The sequence below is a fragment of the Conger conger genome, chromosome 6 (genome assembly GCF_963514075.1).
Source record: "Conger conger chromosome 6, fConCon1.1, whole genome shotgun sequence".
Lineage (NCBI taxonomy): Eukaryota > Metazoa > Chordata > Actinopteri > Anguilliformes > Congridae > Conger > Conger conger.
This window is the reverse complement of record NC_083765.1, coordinates 18,951,821-18,977,336: the sequence shown is the minus strand read 5'-3', so window position 1 is coordinate 18,977,336 and position 25,516 is coordinate 18,951,821. Positions and strand designations below refer to the sequence as shown.

The 25,516-nt window shown below is 42.7% G+C and overlaps 2 protein-coding genes across 3 annotated transcripts in view; one reads left to right on the top strand and one right to left on the bottom strand.

Moving 5' to 3' along the window:
• The window catches only part of sh3gl3a (SH3-domain GRB2-like 3a), a 32,507-nt gene extending 11,349 nt beyond the window's left edge, over positions 1 to 21,158 (top strand). Inside the window, exons 2-11 of one of the 2 annotated variants that reach the window (XM_061245838.1) lie at positions 12,667 to 12,735; positions 12,885 to 12,957; positions 13,530 to 13,673; positions 14,166 to 14,299; positions 15,274 to 15,432; positions 15,871 to 15,974; positions 16,498 to 16,622; positions 17,335 to 17,367; positions 18,182 to 18,235; positions 18,660 to 21,158. In XM_061245838.1, coding sequence (XP_061101822.1) covers positions 12,667 to 12,735; positions 12,885 to 12,957; positions 13,530 to 13,673; positions 14,166 to 14,299; positions 15,274 to 15,432; positions 15,871 to 15,974; positions 16,498 to 16,622; positions 17,335 to 17,367; positions 18,182 to 18,235; positions 18,660 to 18,865 — 1,101 coding nt within the window. In that variant the 3' untranslated portion in view covers positions 18,866 to 21,158. The remainder of the gene's footprint in view (positions 1 to 12,666; positions 12,736 to 12,884; positions 12,958 to 13,529; positions 13,674 to 14,165; positions 14,300 to 15,273; positions 15,433 to 15,870; positions 15,975 to 16,497; positions 16,623 to 17,334; positions 17,368 to 18,181; positions 18,236 to 18,659) is intronic. The other variant, XM_061245839.1, reaches the window with a different exon arrangement.
• A 275-nt stretch (positions 21,159 to 21,433) lies between these two features.
• gjd6 (gap junction protein delta 6) lies at positions 21,434 to 22,513 on the bottom strand. The gene has a single exon (XM_061246795.1). The coding sequence runs from the start codon at positions 22,511 to 22,513 to the stop codon at positions 21,434 to 21,436; it is 1,080 nt and encodes a 359-aa protein (XP_061102779.1).
• Between the last annotated feature and the right edge of the window lie 3,003 nt (positions 22,514 to 25,516).

Genomic DNA, 25,516 nt, shown 5'->3' with positions numbered 1-25,516 from the left:
GCCGGAGAGCCGCCTGAGAGCGGACGCTTGGTCGCAGGCCAGGCCACGGCAGGGACAGGAGGAGTCTGCAGCGCTGCGGAGACTGTGGCAGCCGTAGCCTCAGAGTGAAGCCCGATGCCACTGCGTTTGTGGGCTGGAAACCATGGAAACCCGTATTTTAATACAATTCCTGTGATACATTTGGGAGTGAAAATAATGTTTCAAATATTAAAAGAAGATTGTCAGAAAGGGTCATTTTGTATGAAAATGATATTCATTACTCAGGGGCAGCCAAAGCCATAGCTTGCTTTTCTTTTTGTTTATTAATCATTAATCAGGTGGGCAATAGGCCCAAAACATATTTTTCAGCATTACATGATATAAAGCAATATTTGGTATTGCTATGGTTAATAAACAAATCAGTAATCATGATAACATGATTAATAAACAGTGTTTTTTGTTATTTTGTTTTATTTTGTTTGATAGTTAGCAACCATACCTTTTCAGAAAAGTTTCAAGGAGGATCTTCGCATTCTGTGTGAAATGGCAAGGTTGTACCAGTGTTTTTCAGATCGCCATATCACCCACCTTGGAATATGAGTATGGCGTGCAGTAGTGGTGATATATTTCTAAATGAGGAAGATTTGCCAGGGAAGGATTTATTGATTTTGGCTTCAGGGGTAAACAAGGGTAGGCTGGGTAGAAGTGTGAAGTGTGGCAGGAGTGAATTAAGAAAAGCACTGGTGAAGACCAGAAGGAATGGGGATCTGAATGACGAGGTGTGGGTTCTTAAAGGTAGCATCTGTTACAGGTTTGGCCATTTTGTAATGTTCTGAGGGTTAGGCATTATGGCAGTAGTACCGCATGCATGATAAACACCTGTTATCAGATGAATGGAATTTGGGGATGGTTGGCATTTATATAGCGCCTTTATCCAAAGCGCTGTACAATTGATGCTTCTCATTCACCCATTCATACACACACTCACACACCGACGGCGATTGGCTGCCATGCAAGGCACCGACCAGCTCGTCAGGAGCATTTGGGGGGTTAGGTGTCTTGCTCAGGGACACTTCGACACAGCCCGGATGGGGGATCGAACAGGGGATGTTACATGGAAGCATTTGTGTGTATGAGAACTACATCCACCTTCACTGTGACTGATGGTTTTAATCGGCACTCCTGGTAGTAAACACATTATCAGTAATGGCAGGGTCCAGTGGCCATTTTGTAGAATGTACCAGCTGTCATGTTATTCTCTTTGGGAAATCAGTCAATTGTACAAAAAGGGGCATCAATTAGTGCTTAAGTGGGCCATTGTCACCATGCACAGTGAGGCAGTAATCTGTCTCTGCGTAGTGATCGACAAAATCAATGTGAGAGCAGTTTGTGATTGTTACTGTGCTCGCAATGTGTGTTTAATGTGTTTTGTTTTTGAAAGGCACGTAGTCTGTGTTCTTGAGATGGCTTCTTTTCCTGCTTACTTGGTGAGTCATGTCTTGTACAGTAAAGGATGGCTGAGTACTTGTGAAATGTTCTGACTTGTCGGTGATAGGGGTAGATGTAAGTCAATGTCTGTTAGGTTTAGTTCCTGAAACCTTGATTCAGCTTGCCAGCCGACTCTTTCGCAACACCGTGCACTAATGGAGAGCAGGGACTTTGCTACAGCAAATGGGATTATGAGCAGGGTTTGTGGGGGGAGGGGGGGCAGCCATTGTCCCCCTTGCCTATGAAAACAAGCCCCTCCCAGACAGCAGCAGGATGTTCCCAGCCAAGGGTACGGAGCGGACTCTAGCGTCTCTCAGGAAACACCGGTGAAATGCCCCCCACTCCCCACCCCCTGGGGCCCAGGGAGAAAACAACAGGCTCCTGTTATCACAGACACAGAGAACTAGAGTGATGTTATCACAGGCACAGACAACTAGAGTGATGTAATCACAGACACAGAGAACTAGAGTGATGTTATCACAGACACAGAGAACTAGAGTGATGTTATCACAGACACAGACAACTAGAGTGATGTTATCACAGACACAGAGAACTAGAGTGATGGTATCACAGACACAGAGAACTAGAGTGATGTTATCACAGACACAGAGAACTAGAGTGATGTTATCACAGACACAGAGAACTAGAGTGATGTTATCGCAGACACAGAGAACTAGAGCGAGCCAGCAGATGATGTTATCACAGACAGAGAACTAGAGCGAGCCAGTAGATGATGTTATCAGACACAGAGAACTAGAGTGATGTTATCACAGACACACAGAACTAGAGTGATGTTATCACAGACACAGAGAACTAGAGTGATGTTATCGCAGACACAGAGAACTAGAGCGAGCCAGCAGATGATGTTATCACAGACAGAGAACTAGAGCGAGCCAGTAGATGATGTTATCAGACACAGAGAACTAGAGTGATGTTATCACAGACACACAGAACTAGAGCGAGCCAGCAGATGATGTTATCACAGACACACAGAACTAGAGCGAGCCAGCAGATGATGTTATCACAGACATACAGAACTAGAGCGAGCCAGCAGATGATGTTATCGCAGACACAGAATTAGAGAGAGCCAGCAGATGATGTTATCACAGACACAGAGAACTAGAGCGAGCCAGTAGATGGTGTTATCACAGACGCAGAGAACTAGAGCGAGTCAGTAGATGATGTTATCACAGACACAGAATTAGAGAGAGCCAGCAGATGATGTTATCACAGAGAACTAGAGCGAGCCAGCAGATGATGTTATCACAGACACAGAGAACTAAAACCAGCAGATAATGTTATCACAGACGCAGAGAACTAGAGTGAGCCAGCAGATGATGTTATCACAGACACAGAGAACTAAAACCAGCAGATGATGTTATCACAGACGCAGAGAACTAGAGCGAGCCAGCAGATCATGTTGTGACGCCCAGCCGCCAGGCCTCCAGGAGTGAGGGAGGTGACACCACACTGCGCAGAGCCCTGTGACTCATCCTGTGTGTGTGTGTGTGTGTGTGTGTGTGTGTGTGTGTGTGTGTGTGTGTGTGTGTGTGTAGTGGGGGGTGGTCTCTCCTGGCTCCCTCTATTGTTTCATCCCACTTCCACTTGTGCTGAAATGGAAATGCCTCCAAACACAATGCTGTTAATTAGGATCCTGGCATTTTCCCAACCACGTAGCGCCCGGAGCCTGCAGTGGCTTGTGGGTGGTGCCGATTGGTCCGTGGAAGAGCCTCACCTGCCCGGTGAAGCCCGCTCCTGTTTTGCACAGCACTCTCGGTGTACTGTACCCCGCATGCTGCACTGTGGACAGGCTGTTCTCTGCTTATGCCATTTCTGAGGCCTGGAGGACCGAAGCTTTGTGCAGCTTTTTTAACGCGCAGGCCGGATGAAACCACCGATGGCACAGATGTGTCGCTCTCCCTTTCATCCGACCGGCACCATTTCCTCCCCTTCTGGAGGAGGTGGCCTGGGGGAAGCCTGCAGGAAAAGTGCACATGTTTGTATTCTGCAGGCACTCTGAGGACGCCAATGTTTATGGCTACAGCAAGGGGCAGATATTACCACGGCCTCTGTGGGTTTCCTTATGGGCCACACGCAACTATTAAAACTCCATTATGCACTGGAATCATATGATGATCCACTCTTGAGAGTTGGCTTATTGGAGGTAAGTGAACGTGGTTCCAGAAGTGTTTCTTCCCCTTCCTGGTGCATACTGTTGCAAGCCGGCCCATTACAGCAAAGTATAGAAAGCATAGAACAGAATACAGGAGCGTGTGGAAGACGCTGCATGAGGCTGGGATTGCGTTGGGCGGCAAGCATTAAGCCACTGTGCCTTCATAAGTTCATAATGTTTGTCAAACTTTGACAAAGCACTCTGTGTAAATTAGCAGGGACATACCTCTCGCCTACCTTCAAGACAGCAGAGGAATATCATTCTCATGCTCTACATATCAGACCTGGACACATTTCCATAGTCGCGTGTGGAATATTTTACCCCAAGGGGTGGAAAATCTCCTAAACCCAAAAAGGTCCCTGAACATTGCAGAAATTAGTGCAATACTTCAGCTATCAACATTCATATTCAAATTTTGATTTCAAGTTGATTCTTTAAAAAAAAAGAGAAGAAATCATATCGTAAACTTCTCCTGTATTGACTGTATAGCTCTATGTCTATGACTGACCGGAGTGTCCATGAAGCACTGAGAGAGCTCCCAGTGTAGTGCTGCAGTGCTGTTAACTGCACACTCATACTTGTCCTTTCACTGCTGCCTTTGCCTCTGTGTCTCTCACTGCTGCCCATGAGTCCCTGGGATAGAGGACTGGAGATGTTTGTCTAATGAGCATTCCTGAGTCAGTATCTGCTCTTCCCACTGGGACATTCCTGAGTCAGAATCTGCTCTTCCCACTGGGACATTTTCTGGAAATGCTCTGTCCGATCCAAACTTCAACAGTGTGTACTCAGCATTGGCCTTCTGGAAAAAAATCCGCCTTACTGTAGGCCCTAGGGCTGGGGACTGAAGTAATATCTTTGGTAATGATGGCCCTTACACAAACTGACATGTGACATCATTGTATAAGCATTTATTGTAATTGTTGAGGGTTTTAAACATCATACGCTAGGATAGTTTTTATTATCAACTACTGTTTGTTAAATTGGAAACAAATAATTAATGCAAGTAAATTGTACACTAAAGCGCTGGCTTGCTCTAATGGAGAATAATGACTTCTGTGCCTCTTATGAAATGACTCGTTGGCTCGTTCCAGTACAAAATGAGCAAAGGAATATTTCTTGAGGATTTAAAACCGGGAGAGGTCCAGGCATTTAAGTTTGGTTATAGTACTTGTTACAAAATAACTAGCCAATATTACTGTTGGGACATATTGCTTATAAGTTGTGACATCATTTGGAGTGCACCTGATCCAGACTGTTTCACTGCATGCCTTAACTCCTATTTGATTGGCTTTAAATACCAACTTTAAACTTTAAACCCAGTGTGTGCATGCAATGTGTGTAAACAGAACTGTCCCCAACACATCTAAATAATAATGGTGAACTATTCCGGTAGTAGTCTTTCTGTCCCATGCTAATATTGTCAGAGTTCAGAAAGGAAGGAAAAGGTTGCAGTTACTCATTTAATCTCCACTCTATAGCAATTGTTCTGTATTTATCTGTGCATTGTTCATTGCATTCAGGAAACCTGACTGGAAGAGAGGCAAGGGCATTCTGTTTCCTCTTTAGCGTAGGAAGACTCACGCCAGAACAGTGCTGATTTGTATGAAATTTTATTTGTATGAAATTTAATAGTTAAATTGTACATTTGCCACTTCATGCGCTCCATGAGTGTACATTTGGGAATTATGGACGGATTATGGCCTGGTTTGTGGGGAGGCTGATAGTACTGTAATTAGCAAGCTGTGTTTTCTTTACTGCATGTGCCTTGATAACGCTAGCTGGGATCCAGCTGTTGCTGCTTGATGAGTGAGCTCACAGCGCCCGGCTCACTTGCGCTAATGATAATAATCATCGGCACACTCGTGGTCAAGTGGTGTGGTTCCAGATGCTCTTGGCTCTGCCACAGTGCTCTGCGTTGACCTTTGACATGTGGATCCGTGTGGCCGTGTACTGCAATCAGCATCAACCCAAGGCCATTTTATTAGGCTGTTGGTCCTTCCTGGCAGAAGGCTGCACTTCAGTGCTTCATCACTAGAGGTCAAAGTTGAATCATGGAGATGAGGGAAGCAGGGTCCATTCATAGCATAGCCGGTCTGAGTAAGCAGCCCTAATATTTTCTGCTTTGATAACTAGTCACAATGCAAGGCTATATACGATAAGATGCATTCAATGCTAAAAACAGCTAGATTCAGCTAGATACAGCTAGATGGTTTTGTATGTGTTGTTTTTTAGTTTCTGTGGTTATTTTGGGTGTTTGAAAGGGTCTGTAACAAAGCTTGCTAATGGTCTCATAAGGCATTGCATTGTGTCACTGGGCCCGTGGGGCCTCTGCTGTTAGGACCCAGCTGGTGCACTTTACACCAGCGACAGATTAGTGCCTGTGAGTGCTGGAGACTGCTACACGTTCATTTCACAGACTCAGACTTCATTTACAGTCAGTTTGCAGAAGAGATTATGTGCCTTCACTGTTAGTGCAAATGAAAAGAAGTGAGATTTCAATAAAAAATTAGTTCTTTGTTCTTGTTTGGGATTTCCTTTGAAAAGAAAAATGTACACAAACACACCATAAAAGAACATTCCTTCACAACAAATTTGATTAAAAAAAATTATACAGTGTTGATTGGGACAATTGCATACCGTATTTTCACACTACTGTTAAAAAGTTTGAGGTCACCTTGTCTTTTTCTGATTTAATATTTAATATTTTCTCTGTTTGTAATCAAACAATTAATATATGATCAAAGCACAGACTCAGAGCTTTTATCAAATGGCATTTTTATACATTTTAATTTCACCATGTAGTAATCGCAGCATTTTTTATATGTAGTTCCCTATTTCAATGTATTGAGACAAATTAACATAATGTCAAATAAAGTAGTCATGTTCTGTTTTTGATTGCATATGATTTGCATGCCAGGACTTCCTGATGTCTGTGACCTATCAACATCATCTGAGTCTGGATATCTTATTTTCAGGTTGTCCTACAAGTGATACTAAAACTCTTTGCATTCGAATGGATCTCTATGGGAATTGGGGGTGGGACTAGATTCAGCTGTAAATTATGCTGATACAGTATGGAACACAAATGTTTTTAAATAATCAAGGGTCCAAGGTTTGAGGCTCATTTGATTCCACTCTGCTGTTGTCAGATATGCCATAGATACTACAATAATTGTGTCTCCTGACTATTATAAGTTCAACAGGAAACTTTGTCAGGAAGGTGACAGTAACATAAATAACCACACATTCCAACAGTGATATGCATCTCTCAACACACAATGCGTCAAACCTCTAAGTGGATAGGCTACAGCAACAGAAGACGTAACACGTCTAATAAATACCTAATACAGTTCTAACTGTGTGTATATGGACTTTGAAAAATATAGGCTGCAGTGCATGCTGTATGATTGAAGTGCGGCATACTATTTCAACATATTTAGGTTTCATAAGTATGAAGGGAGCAGAACAGTAATGGTGATTAATAATTCTTATAGACCTGTGTCCTGTGACTCTCAGGGCTGGAGCATGGCGTTTTTGGTTTATGTATGAGGTTGGCTAACTACAGTGTATGGGGTTGGCTAACTCCTTGAATGTTGCTCATCGTGTAATGGTTTGTTTGCATGCGTGGTCTCCACATGCGATTCAGTTGGGTTTCATGACAGAGTCTGGTGCCATTCTATTAGAGCATCCTGATCTCATTTGCACTTGGAAGCTCTGCCAGGCTTGGCCAGCTCTGCTTCTCTGGGGTAACGTCCTAGAAACACTGGTCATATGAGACCTGCAGCGTTTCGTTGAGGCTGAGGATTTTTTTCTATGTTTCTAAATGTAGTTTGTCTTCCTGATGAAATCAGATATTTAGGTCAGATATTACAGACCTATGTAATAGAAGCCTTGTTGTTGGATCGTATCTACAAATGCTTTTAAGAGCAATGTGCAGACAGGTATAGTTCGATCACAAAACCTGCAAGCAAATACCGAAGCAAAATATTACAGGCTAAAAGTCTGCTATGTTAGTCAAATTCAGAGAGCATCTGTGTGTCTGAATACAGATTCCACTTGGAATACATGAAATCAGAAAATATTTGTCTTCACGCGTTCCCAACAGTTATACACTCAACTATCTGATAACATTCTGCTATAAGCAGAGCCTACAGCACCTGTAGTATTAGCATAGCATACCATCTTGTTTCTTCCAATGTTAAACAGTCCAAGGTCCTTAACCCTTCCTGTATCTGGTGCCTGGTAAGTGAAAGCTTGGAGTCCAGTACTTTACTTGTTAGTCCTTTTGGGGAAGTGTGTCTTCCTGGCCCTGGACCATGTTGCAGGGGGTCTCTCAGGTTCAGCAGTCTGCCAGGCGGTCCTCCTCATGCCCCACAGCACTTCACACAGCACCCCTTCTGGCTCCATGTGCCCCTCTCGTCTGTGGGCCCTTCTTTAGGCCCCTAATTCTGTCCCTGTGTAACACCAGTATCAGTCAATAGGAGATATACAGCTCAACCTGGGGAGAGAGCACCTTGTTCTGGAGGCCAGAGATGGTACTGAACATGCCGGAAGAGAAGACCTCTGGGTGAAGATGGCTGCTTGGCTTCTCTCATACAGACAGATGTTTTGGTTTGTTCTGGACACGTCAGAAGCAGCACAGTCCTCGACCTCTTGCAGCAGAGCTTGGCTCCATCTGGAGCGAGGGAGGGAACAGAATTTGTTTTTTCTGGACGGTGGGGACGTTTTTGCATTTGGATATTGGCAGCGGAGTACACCCAGCTCTACGCATGAAGCAAATAGATTTTTCTCCTTCAGCGCTAAGAGAAAGAGCTGATTGTGCCGCTTCTTAATCAGGCTTTACTCAATGTGCCAATATGTTTTCATTTACCTTCGTTGCAGGACTCCTTTACATTTCTGCCACACGGTGACACACTGGACAAAAAGCCTTGCCTACAATATTGATCGACATTGTGTCACCCTGCCTGAATAAGTAAACTTAAATACAGGTCTCCGGAATTTATATGAATCAACCATATTGTCACTTCACCTCCCCCCACCATATCCTATGTCTACAACTACTTCCTGCAGTCATAGCACTTTCTGCACTCTTGTCTTACGTATGCAGTTGTTGTTCCTTTGCTACAGGAATTGAGGCATTTGGCTGTCTTTCCTCTCTTTGTGAATGTTGTTGAAAGCTTACCTTAGCTCACTGTCTTCTCTCTCAGATGTTTGACTTGTATTAAAGGAGATTTCACTTGATTCAATGTATTCCTGCATTTGTGTTCTTTTGGTAATCTTGTGTTTAATACTATTTAATATGACAAGTTTTCCCTTCTGTTTAATTCAAGATTGCACAATTTGTGACCTGGTAAGAGCTTGCCATTTATTCACTTCTGTTTTTTTAAAACTGGAGAACAGGTTAAAGCAAGCTCATCAGGAGGTGCAGTTCTTTCAACAGAACACATTGCCTAATACAATGTGTTGTGTCACACTACATATGTGCCTGGTCCCAGTCATGTTTTTTTTCTACCTACAGGAATGTACAGTGTAGGAATGCAATGTAATGTTTGCAGATGAAAAATATTCAAAAGACAATGACATACCAGAGGAAAATCAAGGGCTATAAATGGCCAAACAGCTTTAGCCCGGCCTATGACACACAGTACATTAATGGTCCACTTGCAGCCTCACTTTGTGCTCTCTCTGGTTGAACACTCTTCGAATGTTGCCATTTGAGTTTTAGAGTGCTCCTGTGCTTCAACTGTTTAAATTCATTACTGTTGTTCACTGTCGAACATTTTGAGTCTTTCTTTTCCCATACCGAAGATAAAAACCTGACTTTCCATCTCATCCTCTGTCATTAGCAGAGGTGTGGGGGCTTTGTTTCATTAGCCTTTTGAAACGTGACGTCAGATTCATCAAACGCATCACACCTTCAGAGTCTGAAATGGACGCCTCGTGCAATATTAATGGAACAGAGATCATTAGCCACCCAGGCGTTACAGTATGGCTTTCATGTCCGTGAGACTTGATCGAGGGCAATGGGAGCAGTTCACTGGCACGAGACCCTTCCTTCTCTCAGCAGACGCGAGACCAACACGAACACTGTTTAATTACGTAGAGACGAAGGAGTGTGCTGAGTGTCTCAGAGAGACAGGGCTCTGCTGTGTGGGTGATTCTGCTGACGTGCTGCTGTGGTTATGATCAAAACGGCACTCATATTAGTCAAATGGTGCTTTTACACCAGTTATATCATGCATTGAATGTGTATGGTTTGTGTACCTTCGTATGAAATGCACATATTTAAAGCATGTTTCATGCTAATCTATTCAGCATTCAAACACAGAATGAACTGCAAATGTATTTTATTTACCAGCATTCCTGTAGTTTTATTACAGTAGCAGCCATCACATTTTTTAAAATATATTTTGAAAGTCGAGGATTTGTAGCCCATTGGGATTAAATAAATTATTTTTTATTTTTTTCTACCAAGCTTTTAAATCCTGTCTAGCCTTTCATGTCTATATTTACAGTAAACTCTAGGCAGTTCCCTAAGTCACTGTTAGATCTCTTCTGGTCCACTTCTCACTGACCTGATTAGCACAAATCCAAGCCTGCATTCTTTCTCAATGTAATCGCCAACAGTATGTTTAATCGTCTTAGAACTGCCAAAGAATGGGGTCCTGTTCTAAACAAACTGTTTGGCCTTAATAAAGCTGACCGTGGACTGGCGTGTAAGCAGGAGGTTGAATAAAACTACCTGTAGGCGAGGGAATGCTCTGCTGTACTGTGCTGGTCTGAAACAGTCTTGGAATTCAGACAATATTATTACAAAGCCTATTTTCAATTTGGAGCCCCAGCACTGTTGGGATAGCAGTTTTAAAATAACTTGGGCCTAGCTGAAACCTACTGTAGTGCTTTTCGCATAAACTATACTCAGTAGTTTGTTGGGGGGATCTCACAGAGTAAATTAATCTGAGATGGCTGAATGCTTGATGTGCTTCTCTGAGCTCCTCTTAGGCCCAAAATTTGATGTAAAACCATTCTGGATAATTTATTGCAACATTGACTTTGCTGCCGGTTCACATTTTCTCAGGCCTGTCAGTTTTGTGGGAGCAACAGAGCGAAGAGCTGCCAAAGGTGTGCTAAATTGCTGTGGTCAAGCTGCCATGAATTAGCGATGACAATTATTTAGCCATAGATTCACTCAAAGTTTTCATTTTTCCATGTGCATGGGTTTGGTAGCAATGAGTGGCAAGCTTCTTTTAGCATGCGGCTCTCTGAGCCAGATGTGTGTCTTAGGCACAGTGGCCAATGGAGTTGGATATGTCCCTGTCTCCCATGATAATTCAGGTCATTAGCATTAAATGGCATGTTATGCTCTCAATACAGTGATTTGTTCACCTGCAGTTATATGGGGAATCTACAAATGTAGCTATCGGTGAAGACGGTACAACTTAATGTATATTGTGTGCAGGCCAGTGACTGTGAAGGGAAAATTGCTTAATTCATAATGAGCAGTCAGGCTGAAATGACTAGATTACATTGTGTCAGTCATTATTTGACATAATGTCATTATGGCCATGTTCGATGCATCAAACTTCTTCTTCCGATGGAGGCATACTGGTGTGTTGAAGGTTTGTTTCTGTTTGTGCAGAGACATATGTCCAAATGACTGACAATCTGAAATTATCAATCATAATATAATTGTATAGCCCTTACATTAGTATGGTATTTCTGTAATCTTTAAAATCATATCAAGCTACAGTAAAACTTATTTTTAGTAAATTACAATCTGCAGTGCCTTTCCTTGTCCTTTAAATGACGAGGGCCATTTATTTCTGATGAAATAAACAGAGTCAAACAGACTCCTTGAAATTAAAATTGAAATAAGAAAATAAAAATGTTTTTCAATAACATAAAACAATTAAAAAGCTTACATATGAAATACAAATAAAATAAGCTTTACATATTTATGTAGTTGGATGCATACATTTCACACAGTTATATTTGCATATTTGCTCTGCATCAGTTCTTCAGCCATTTGAATGGCTGCATGTTCAGAACTCCATTCTCCATCATAATCCTATTATCAATAGAGGCCACTGCTGTCTTGCTGGTGGTGTCACATAAGATATTAGCATATTGTAGAGAGATAAAACTTTCAACTATTCTGAATTAATTACCTTGTCTCACCTATAATTAATTGAACAGCTCTGTTCAGCGGGTTCAATATCTTCTGAATTTCTGCTATTTCTATACTCCTAGTCTTTTAATAATTAATCACAGGCTTTCATTAGCAACATGCAGAGGCGCAGTCATTTAGAGGAAAATAGTGCCGGGGCTTGTTGTTGCAACCAATAATCTGTCACCTCTAATGAGATTAGCTTCAGCTTCAAGGACCCAAATGCCATGCATACTGGACCACAAAAGGAACACCCCAGACCAGAGGTGCCTTGGATAAGGTTGCACTGCCTTTCTCTATCTCTATACAGTATGGTTTTCATTGGTTGGTCTTTTTTATGGCAGTATTACAGCACAATACAGGACGTGTGCTAATGTGTGTTTACTGTGTCATTAGAAATTCAAGAGCTCCCCCAGTTATCTTTATTGGCCATCAGGAGTGAGGTCACTTAGCACTAAACTCACGTTGAGTGTTTTCATATTATCACAGTGTTCACATGCTGGCTGGTCGCAAATTCAGTGCCCTGGAGGGCCGGGGGCAGGGGAACAGCCATCAATCCGTTCGCTGAAGGAGCTAGACCTGCTGTTTCTAGTGCCAGGCAGAACCGTGTGCCCCCAATAAGATTCAGATCATTATCACCATCAAGTCCTCTCTCTTGCTGGAGGTTACGGCCGGTTTTGAAAGTCTTCTTATCTCAGCTGGAGCGTACCCTGGCGGGGAGACGGGTGAGGTTAGCGTGGGAGTTATCTGGCAGGACGGGATGGGCATGGGCACCACACCCTGCACCCCCGGAGATGTTACTGCCAGTGGTTTCATGTGGCGGTACTTTAGCGCTGATCTCCGTCTCTCTGTGCCGTAGCTTCTGAGTGAGAAGATAAGTGGGGCAGAGGGGACCAAGCTGGATGAAGACTTCATGGAAATGGAGCGGGTAAGAGAGCCGTCTGGAAGGAGCAGCCTTCAGCCTTCCAGCACCGCCACCAGGATGTTCTCACCGGGACATAAAGGGGAAAAACACTCTTCAGTGTCAGTGGTGATCGTTAAATGTGTTTTTGCTAAAATTTGTTTCTTTTATTCCAGAAAATTGATGTCACCAACAAATCTGTTTTCGACATCCTGTCCAAAACCACAGAATACCTCCAACCAAACCCAGGTACGGTATTACTCTTTTAGGGAGTAAGCTTTGAAATTGGTGTACTTTTAAGTACTGCAATATTCATCCTATAGCAGATGTGATATCCTGAAGTTAATTAAAATGGCTGGCCTTAAGTGATCAGTTTAATTTCTTGTGTGGTTCATTCGGAATCTTAAATCCATTGAACAGGCTTGGCATTCCAAATCTAATTAAATCTACCGGGTTGTCGCTGTTTAAGTATGTTTACCATTTACTGCTGTTTCTTTGCAAAAAATTTACAATTAACCTCATGTTCCAAATAATTAATAATTATTTTTAGATAAATAGATACATTTTTCTAATATTTCTTAAAATATTTGGAATTGTGCTATGTACACTGCTGTCCACAGTACTACAGTAGAGACAGCACCAATCAGAGCTATATCTCTCAGTCATCATGGAAAACAGATGCTAACATTATTGTGGGGAGCGAATGCAGCGGTGTCCAGAGGATTGACTAATCATATTTTCAGACAACCTTCACAGCTGCCCTGCACTTCCAAAGATGCGTATGACATCATACTTGTCCTCCGTTTATGATTCGTCCTCAGCATCCAGAGCCAAACTGGGCATGCTGAACACGATGTCCAAAATCCGGGGCCAGGTGAAGACCACGGGCTACCCCCAGCCGGAGGGGCTTCTGGGAGACTGCATGCTGCGCTACGGCAGGGAGCTGGGGGAGGACTCCGCGTTCGGTGAGCTTCCCCCTCCTAATCCCCAAAGTCCTGCTGTAATGCTATCGCTATGCACACACACCCTTACAGGCATGTCCAGCATCCGCGCCTAAGTGCGAGAGTTCTGTCCCTGTAAGTAACTCACCTCTGACACCTAGTGGCTGGATCGATACGTCCCTCTCACTTAAAGTGCGCAATATAAGCACTTTACAAAGAAACCTCAATATTAGAAGCAATCGCCAACAAACACCCTTAAAGTGGTGACTTCCTATTGACATGTATAGGCCGTATGAGGTGTCAAAGCACCTTTCCCAAATGGATTTATCTAAGCAATTTGCTTCAGCAAGGTTCAGCCAGGCTGTGGAAATGGGTCAATACTTTTTTATAAATTTTTTGCCTGTGACAAATTGAGCAGATGCTGATCTCTTGAGGGCTGTGTTGTTGAGGTGGTGCGTGATTACTTTCTCAGAGAAAACCGTCATTCTCACATTGTATCTCCAAAATTCCCTCCAGGGTCTGCGCTGGTTGACATCGGCGAGGCCATGAAGCAAATGTCGGACGTGAAGGACTCCCTGGACATCAATGTGAAGCAGAACTTCATCGACCCTCTGCAGACCCTGCAGGACAAAGACCTGAAAGAGATCGGGGTGAGCACTGCTGTGTGAAATGTGCTAATAATTACAGGCCAAATAAGTGTACATTCCCCTATTTCTCTCCCATGCGAATTGACAATGTTATTAATGTATTCATGTTATAGTACAACTAAGATGGATTTGCTCTGGGCTGTTCAGAAATTATTTAAAGTTGGCTTACTAGATTAACTGAAGTGGGAGTACAGGCTTTTTTCTTAGTGATATATGGCATTGTAAAATAACATAATAAAACCAAACGGAATTACAGTCAGTTTAGGCATTTAATGACCACCGCAGTCAGTGTATAAAACTCTGTGGAGCGAATAATAGTTCATAAGCATAACTGATACATGACAGATACCATTATGCACCACTTAAATTAAGGGTCTAACTAAAATACATAAAGAGGCCACATCTGCACAGTGCACACAAGCATCCCTGGTTTTTTTCCCCACAAAAAGCTACCTATTTTATATACTTACAGTATTTTAAAGAATGAAATCTGCTCAGTGGGATAATATATGTCAGATGATTTATCAGATTTATATTAGTCATATTTCCAGTATTAGTTATTTCATCTGAATGTAATGTTTGCAATGCAGAGACAGAAATCTTGTGGTTTAGTCATTTGTTTCTGCTACGGGCAATGTTCCACACTCCTAGTACATGCAGATTCGGGCTGGTACAGTGCAGTTGTAGAGTACACATTGTACAGTATCCCAGCATCACCAGTTCAGCGCTCATTATTAGCATACACTATAGCTGCAGCATATGTAAAACACAATGTAAACAAATTTGTTGGAATAAATGTTTGATGTCAATGCTTGACCAATGCTTGGCTGCATGCCTGAACTATTTTAATTGAATCGATGCAGATGTAGCTGCAACATACAGGTATTTGCATTGCACAGGCAACATTCTCTACAAATGAGTGTCTGTAGAAAGGCCATTGCGGGTAATGGTTACCGCCCTGACCAATCGCTCTGCAGCATCACTTAAAGAAGCTGGAGGGCCGGCGATTAGACTTTGATTACAAGAAGAAGCGGCAGGGGAAGATCCCAGACGAGGAGATCAAGCAGGCCGTGGAGAAGTTCGACGAGTCCAAAGAGCTGGCGGAAAGAAGCATGTTCAACTTCCTGGAGAACGACGTGAGTCTGGGCACGAGGCGCCCCTCTGGTTTGCATAACATGGCCTGTAGCTATTGAGCATGGCGAGATGGGCAGCACTGAGATAAAGTTGCATTAATGCACAGGAAGGATTTTTCTACAGTATACACCCAGAGTGGTCAATGCATGGAACAGCTTACCTAGCATTGCAGTGGAAGCAGAGACTCCTGGGAATCTGAAGACCAGGTTTGGTAGAGTGCTAAATCTGCACTAAGACATCCTATACATTTTCATAAAAGGGCAAAGGCAGCCCAGTGCTGAAGCTGTGTGTAAGATACGCTGGCTGTAGTCCTGATTTCTCACCATCTCCAGCACAGCGTCTTGTGTTTTAGCCTAACCGCTCTATGTGTGTTTTCATGTGCTGTGATTGCCTGCACGTGGGGATAATGAACATGGCTGGCGCTTGTTGTGTGGATGCAGGTGGAGCAGGTGAGTCAGCTTGCGGCCCTGATAGAGGCAGCGCTAGACTTCCACCGCCAGTCCACAGAAATCCTGGAAGAACTCAACAGCAAGTTACAGAACAGGTAATGGCCAAGGAGACATTCATTTTAACCTACCTGCCTGCACAGGACACCCGCATGCAAAGTGTTGGTTAGTATTTTTTGTTAAATGACACGAAGAATTATATATATTTTTTTTTACATGATTATGGCCTCTTTTATATTGTAGTAGTAGTAGTAGTAGTAGTAGTAGTAGTAGTAGTAGTAGTAGTAGTAGTAGTAGTAGTAGTAGTAGTAGTAGTAGTAGTAGTAGTAGTAGTAGTAGTAGTAGTAGTAGTAGTAGTAGTAGTAGTAGTAGTAGTAGTAGTAGCTATTTTTTTCGGTCCTCATTAACAGAATGAATGCACATAGAAATAATGAATCACAATATTGACTAAAAAGGTGTAGGCTGAAGCTTTAGCTTTTTACACCTACCCTTTTTACATAACATATTCATAGTCAACCCTTTGACTACTAGGTTTAGTCTATACAAAAACAAAACACAATAGAAACAAAAACAAGAGTTGAAAAGGTTTCCTCATGATCTTTTCTTTCTCATCCCTCCTAGTATAACCGCAGCGAGCAACCGTCCTAAGAGGGAGTTCAAGCCAAAGTCTATAATGACCAGCTTAGAAACCATCGATAACATACAACACAATGGACTGACTTACAGTTCGTCTATCAAATCAACAGGTATTGGGTTATTCATTTCTCAACAAAATAATATGAGACACAGTGTCGTTCTTTTGAGTTTTCTCTGTTTTTATCATAATCATTGTGTTATTTTATCACTCATGGCAGAATCCTTTTATTTTTGCTTCAAACATTTACATTTCATCACAGATGTTTACAGAGAATTGGCCTTTTTATGTGTTCTTAGCGCTTTAGAAATCTTTCATGTGTAATTCATTGAGTAATATCAGCAGAAGTGGTCTGAGCTGAAGTTCATGTTCCTGGGGAGGAGGCAGGATATCACTTTTACTGTACATGTGCACTTTATACTGCCTTCACAGCTGTGCAAACATCATTTTGACATTTTCACAGAATGTAGTGAGGACTGGTTCATTGTATGTTGTCACATTTCTGGCACATCTCCACTATATTACAGTACCACTATAACTCATCATTGGAATGTAAACTGAAATCACATTTGGCACTGAGATGCGGCGAGAAGAGACGTTCCACTTACACAGTGCAGTGGAGAGATATTCCTCTCTGAAGTTTGTTGTGTGGTTTATTGTATTTGTGCTGGTCTACTGTCCTGATACACCACACTGTACACCACACTGTACTGTCAAGCACAGCCTTAAATTGGTCACTTTGTAGGGCCACGCTTGTATACATGGAGAACTGGTCTGCTGTTGCTTTTAGTTTAGGTTATTAATGTGTTCATTGTTCATTGCAGATATCCAGATCAACCACACTGTAAACGGAAAAAGTAGGTACCACAAAAGCACAAAGCTTACTGCATCCCAGATTCATTTAGCTGACTTATCAGACTTCCTTACTAACCCTCAAACTTAACCTGAACAACCCTTTTCAGGTAATTTTGTTTGACATGCTTGCTAATTTATTTGCAGGTTTTCCATGTAAAACTGTAGTCATAATTGGTTGGTACATGCTTCTTTCTCAAGTTAACACTGCTGTGAAAAATGCATTCAAGATAATTTCATGGATGAGATTCATTCGTAGTGAGTACAATGGCTGCTGCGGTTACTATAGTTACATTTGGCTAAAATGCTAGTAAATGTTGGATGCGTGTTCCCTGAGCAGCCAGATTACTTCAGTGTTGGTGTATTGTGCCAAAATATTGTGTAAGAACTGAAAAGCTGTTCCAAAATGGTTTTGCAAAATGTGCCCTCTTGTGGCCATGAGGAGATGTAGCCTTTCAGAACAATAAACATATCGAGGCGCTTGTCATTCAATATTAGACTTAGATTTATTAGATGCTTCTGGGGGGGAAAATAAGTGAAAAGGCTATCTCAATAAGCCTTATCCTGCTAAAGCAACCTGTTCAGTCGTCTAGCGTTTTATATAACAATTTATACAAAGAATTGTAGCCCAATGTACATTACAGTAAATAAATAAAAGTTATTAGAACAAGTTAAGTCACAACAGTGCCATCAGAAATAAAGAGCTGTTAACACATACAATAAGATGAGGTGCAGACTTGAATGAAACAGGACAGCAGGGTCATACATGCTTCCACCTGCCTGGCTTCACGCCCATCTCCCTGTGTTAATCTCACTCAGCGGAACAGTTCACACCCATGCCCCTGTCATGGCCCGACAGCCCAAATGGCAACCGTGAGTATCCATAACATTCACATTCTCATTCTGCCCTTCCTTTGTCACGTGTGTTATTGTGTGTTATTGTGTGTTATTGTGTATTATTGTGTATTATTGTTTCTTTGGGTATTTTGGGAGCAGTCCCTGAGCTCAGAGGAATGTACAGTAGAGTATCTGGAGTCATTTTTATTCAGTTTAAAATAAAGGTACAGTTTTACAGTATTTTGACACCTGCCAAAGAATCTCGAGGACGAATTCAGTCTGTACTTCAAATGGCCCTGAAGTTCCCTATAGTGGATGAAACATTTGCTACAAATTGAACGACGCCATTAGCACCATACAGTGAACTAGCGGGTCGTTTGATGCACAGCCTCAGTCTCTCAGGGTGTTCTCCTGGCTGGGGTAGCAGTAGCGGTGACCTCTCACTGTGGTGTCCATGCAGAGTGCGAGGTGCACATGGACCAGCCCTGCTGCCGCTCGCTCTACGACTTCGAACCCGAGAACGAGGGCGAGCTGGGCTTCAAGGAAGGCGACCTCATCATCCTCACCAACCAGATCGACGAGAACTGGTACGAGGGCATGATCCACGGCGAGTCGGGATTCTTTCCCATCAGCTACGTGGACATCATCGTGCCTTTGCCACAGTGAAAAACCCCCCAGACCACTTTCACAAAGACATTTCATTACTGTATCATTCAACGTTCACCTTGTTTTTATATATGCCTTACCACACAGACTTTGTGAAGTCTCATTTCCTCTATATTTATTTCAGAACGTTCTACTCGTGGCCTACGCCACCTCATGTACGTACTGTATGTCTTCTTTGTTATTGGCTTGTTCTTTTTCGTGATCTTGCGTACAAAGGGTTTTGATCCTCTGGCTGTTTCTGTACATTGTTCTGCTCCGATGTGGACTTGTTTATTTTACCGCCTGCCGTGGTCTTAAGTGTTGATGAAACACACTTTTAAACTGTGAGTATATTAACTGCAATTCTATGAATGTTCTCACTGAGCCCCCCCGTTTACAAGGTATAACTTACTGTGATGCAAGGAGTCGTAGTAAGTATTACAAACTGTCGAATAAGGTCGAGAACCTTATTGCACTCACCTTTCAAGTGCTTTTTTAAATGTTATTTGTATTGCACTAAAGCTTTAGAATTTACTTCCATGAATGCACATTTTATTTTTCCTTTTAATTGCAGAACATTGCACCTTGTTTTCTTCCTTGTTAAGATGAAACACACATATTTATATCAGTCATCGCAGTATGTCATCTATCTGTACCTGTGTGTGTGTATGTGTGTGTACACTCACCGAGCACTTTATTAGGTATTTATTAGACTTACTGCTGTTGCCTATCCACTTAGAGTTATGATGCGTTGTGTGTTCAGAGAGCTCTTCTGCATACCACTGTTGTAATGTGTGGTTATTTGCGTTACTGTCACCTGTGACCAGTCTGGCCATTCTCCTCTGACGTCTCTCATTAACAAGGCATTTCTGTCTGCAGAACTGCTGCTCACTGGATTTAATTCTTTTTTTTCACCATTTTTCGCAACTCCAGAGATTAGTGTGCGTGAAAATCCCAGGAGATCAGCAGTTTCTGAGATACTCAAATCACCCTGTCTCCATCATTCCACAGCCAAAGTCACTTAGATCAAATTTTTTCACCATTCTGATGGTTGATTTGAACATCATATAATTGGATGAATAAGTAGGTGTAATAAAGTGTTCCTAATAAAGTGCTCGGAGAGTGTATATATAAATCTATACACACATACACACATATATACAGACACATTATATATATAGATTGATATGGACTTGTACTTTTTACTGTATGTGATAAGAATTTCCTGCCTGCTATGTAATGTTAGTCCATTATTATTGGTTGAATGAACTTAACAAATTGCAGATGTTAATGATGCCTAGTCCACCTTCACATCTTCAGTCAGATAGCTCTGTGCTTTTATTAACTGAGAGAAGCAATGCTTTCAAGTGTTGCAAGTCTTTGTAGCCAGACTGATTGTGTTTAACTGACACTGTTTCTTGTCTTTATAGATTAAAAAATGCAATGTACTATATGTTGTCTAGTGAAATTGCCAGGGAAGATTAGTAATGAAAATTGCAACCCTCAAATATGATATAGCCATGTCATAAATGACTATTTATGCCATATATATGTTAAATTGTATAACTGAATGATTTTTTTGTATAGACACGTTTTTGTAGGAGTGTCCTGACATTCCTATTACCCCAAAAAAAGATTGGGTTACAGCCTTTCATTGTTTCACAAAGTTCTCATTTTACATGTGTATTTTTGTTATTTCTGAACCAACAATGAAGAGAAAAATAGAAGAACATTCGATTTCTTGTAAATTAATGCAGATATTTTGATACAACAAAGTAATCAAATGCCATACGTTAATTGTAACTTCATGTTAAATTATGAAGGACCTTCCCTTTCTTCATCCTGTAAAATAAGTGGAGACTTTATATGGAGGGGGAAATCAGGGAATGTTTAAAAGGACATTAACTGAGGAAAGCACAGAGCAATTGGCTGTGCCAGTATTTAACCCAGTGCACTGATCCACTTAATTGAGACTGACATGGAGAAAGCAGCCAATTGCAAGTGGAAAAACCCATTGAAATAAAATTGTATTACATTACACACATCTTAAATGATGGAGACTGAATTGAAAATGTCACGATTGAGATTGTAGATTGTAGAAGTGCAGTTCAGTAATACAGAATTAATCTTCTGGCTTTGTTCAGCTATGCCGATATCTCTGTTCAGTATTCACTTCCCCAAACCTTGGTGGAAAATTATGACTAGATTAATTTTTAACCCTTTCCTGCAGCGTAATTTATACAAAATGGTTTTATAGATGTTGTAAATGAATATATTCATACATATATTACGTAAATAAACAAGAAGGCAAATACTTAAATGTCTACAGCATTTCTTCTTGATCTATTTCATGTTATGTATGGTTATGTCTGGTGACTCCATATTCAGTCATTAATATACACTAGCCTATATAAACCATACCAAATAACTACTAGCATTTTTAACTGCCGTATATTCACTGGACCAATGAAGCAGCTTAAAGGCAGACGCGGATTTGTGTGAAAACACCAGCACTTATTTCCGTGTTAAGACTTACTCGTCGCTGTGACACATTGGCATTGCACTGTGGCACCTTCCAGAAACGGGAGTCTATATCCAGACCTCGGAGCCCCTCTGCTTGGAGGACCTCCCTTTACTGGATTTGCTCTTCACAGACTGCGTTCCTCTGGGGTTGTCTTGGCTTTGCACTTCCACGGCCATTTCATCTTTGATCGGGGAGCAGTTTCCCGCGCAGGTCCAGTCTGGCTTGTGCTCTACCACCAGGTCCAGCGTGGGCAGAGACGTGGTGCTGGTTATGTCCCGGAACGTAAGGGAGGCCACCGATTGGCTATCCTGGTTTATGGCCTCGTAGCCTCTCCAGGGGCTCTCTTTAATGCGGATGGACCTCTTGATCTTTTTCCAGCCCAAGTGGTTGAGCTCCAAGAAGTTCAGGAAGATGCAGAATATCCCGACACAGAACATGAAGACGAGGAAGATGGTCTTCTCCGTGGGCCGGGAGACGTAGCAGTCCACCGCCTGCGAGCAGGGGAAGGAGGAGCACAGGAAGTGAGAGGGGACGTGGAACCCGAACAGCAGCCACTGGGCCAGGACGAAGCCGATCTCCAGGGTGGCCCGGAAGCAGACGTGGAAGACGTAGTATTTGGACAGGACGCCCGACTTCCCGGCCCTGCTCTCCCGGAAGACGCGCGCCCCGGCGGCGGAGTGGGCGCTGGCGGCTTTGGGGTGCTCCTGAAGGGCCATGCCCTCCAGCACGTCCGCCAGGCTGTGCCCCAGGTGCCTGTGGGACCTGACGGAGCAGCTGTCTGAGTCGCAGCTCCGCTCGTACGTCTCCCTGGCCTCGCGCGCGCGCTCGCCCTTCGGCTGCTTGGAGAGGTTGTGCCAGGTGTAGATGATGAAGCACAGGGAGGGCGTGGACACGGTGATGATCTGGAACACCCAGAAGCGGGGCTGGGAGATGGGAGCGAAGGCGTCGTAGCAGACGTTGGAGCAGCCCGGCTGGATGGTGTTGCAGACGAACATCTCCTGCTCGTCGGTGTAGACGTCCTCCGTGGCCACGGCCACGATGAGAAGCCGGAATATCACCATGACGGTGAGCCAGATCCGCCCGATCATGGTGGAGTGCTGGTGCACGGCGTCCAGGAGACGCTTGAGCAGGGTCCACTCCGTCATGTCTCTGCGCAGAACCTTCCTGAAGTACAGCACCTGAAATAGACCCACTTTAGTCCTGGCAGGGCCGCGGACAGGCGTTTTCGTGTTGCAGCTCTGGCCCTGCGGCTGCGGTGCCATCACTGCCGCCAGGCATGGCTTTCTCCTTCAGAGATAAGGTGAGTCCGCACCACCGCCGGCCACTTGACACCAGTCACATGGTCACCTCGCTTGTCTTCAGCCTCCATTTAAAACCGTTTGAGAGACAGCACTCTTCCTCCTTTAGAGGGACACTGCGATAGCGGCCCCTGATAACATTCTTTATAGATTACTCTGTTTGAAGATGCTGGGGTTGCTCTTTCCTTTAAATGGGCATGCATTTATAAATATTTCTTAGATAAAGAGTGCCATTTGAGGGCGCAGACCCCAAGAATACCCTGAGTATAGATTATGCTGAAGAAAACCTTCACAAATATATATACATATATATATATATAGATAGATATATATCCAGGCGCTGCAGGAGAACCAAGATATTTGGAGAAATTGGTATGATGTAATAATTTTATATTGTCATAGGGTGGAAGTAGTGTGTCTATTATTAAGTCTGGATAGAGTTCATTGCCTGAACCTCTAATTGGTTTTATCATTTATCTCAACATGTAATTAACACCTTAGGCCAAGTACTGTTTGGTTAGGATTGTTTTTATTAATATTGTAAATATAAATTATTTTGATCGTGGGCCTGTCCAAGAAGTACATAAAGTATAATGCATTAAATATTTCCTTGATGAAATGGCAACAAGATAAATAATAAAAAAACTGCCTAAACAATTTGATTAAAGACAAATCACTCAGCCATTATAAAGCAGGCACAGCTGGCCTTGACCAACATCACTGCTGGTCTCTCCAAAAATCATTTGCCTGCTTTGATTTCTCAGAATAAAACCTGTCAATAAAATCTATATTTAATAACATTTGGGTATCATGCCCAAAAGAAATATAAAATACTGTACATTATATTTGGAAAGTTCTTTTTTCATACCTGCATGGCTACTCTGCATAGTGCACTGAGTTGTAAAAGCTGTTTTATGTAGGAGTGGATTTATGTACTTTCAGGTGTCGCTGTGATTATTGTAGTGAAATAAAATATGATATGAAGCATAATCCCTTGTTAAAGTGAGATGGTTTTATTTAATGATATTGTTTCCAACTTCACAACAACTGTGCCAAGTGCCCAGCTACACACTGACCTCCTCTCCTGTTTAAGAGCGAACCATTACACCATGGCTAAATCGCTTCTCTGAAAACTCTTCCCTATTAATGCTTCAAACGCTGCTGCATGGTCGCTCCTCACAGCTGTCTAACTGCAGGGCTGTGTCTGACATCTTTAAGGAAATGAGAACGATTCTCAGAATGCACCCAGCGCTGGGGGCTTACAGCTGAATGAGTCTTGGGTGCCCTTATTTGCGTCCAACATAAGGAGCCATAATGATAAAATACTTACCATGACTAAAGTTCTTACCGATAGCCTTTTACACCCACCCATTCCCTCTGGCTATCAGATTAAGGCCCTGAGGTCCCCCTCTCCTGGCTGACTGTGTGAGACAAAGGGGAAAGGGCTTTCTGTATGTTTCTGTTCCAGCGGAGCACCCAGACAGGGGCTGCCCCAGCAGGGGTGCTTCCTCAGAGGGGCAGACTGTCTGATTACACCCTCACCCTCCAGCAGAGCCAGCCACACGCTGTATGCACAGCCAGGTGAACAAAGCGCATATGCATTTACACACACACATAAACATACACACACACACACACGCACACATGCACACACATACACACACACACACGCACACACACCCAAACATACGCACATTCACACGCATGCATGCACACACATACACCCATACATATACACAAACATACACACCCAAACATACACGCATTCACACACACGCACACACACACATAAACATACACATATACATGCACATTCACACGCATGCACGCACACACATACACCCATACACACACACATACATACACACACATACATACACGCATTCACATGCGCACACACGCATACATACACACCCAAACATGCATGTATTAACATGCATGCACACACACACATACATACACACAAATGTACACACACTCAAACACACACGCATTCACACGCAGGCACACACACAAACATACACATGCACCTGCACCCATACATACGCACATTCACACGCATGCATGCACACACATACACCCATACATACACACAAACATACACACCCTTACATACAAGCATACACATACACCCCAACATACATGCATTCACATGCACACACACACAAACATACATACATGCAAACATACACACATTCACATGCACGCACACAAACATACACATATACCCATACTTACACACACATACACATACAAGCATTCAGACGCACCCACACATACACGCATTCGCACACACACACACACAAACATGGACAGGCACACAAACAGGGATGAAAACACAGGCAGACACTTACACATCCAAGTATGCACACATGAACACAGAGGCAATAAGCACACAGTTTTTAATTTCATGTTTAATGTTTAATTTCACCATATGTGAAATAATTTTGGTACCCCTCACCTTCCTGACGGTTAACTGATAACACACAAAGAAGGGACAAACACATTTTCCAATATCCTGTACAACACTCCAATTTTACAATTTCACTGAGTGCTTAGTATTCAGTAAAGTAGCATCAAACATATTTGTGTATGTTACAATACAAATATATGCAATAGGCTGTTAAACCACTTGCACATAACTCTTGCCAGTATTGAATCATTCCTGTTTTTTTTTTGTTTGTTTTTTTATGTCTGTTTGCCTTTTTCTAAAGCCAGCCATGAAAGTTTATGTGGCTGGGCTTCCACTTGGAATTAATATGGACTTAAACATCAAGTGGCTGTTTGGGCTATGCCCAGGGGACAGCATAACGGGGTCTTTTCCTGCCTCTAACAATAGGGGTGTTATCC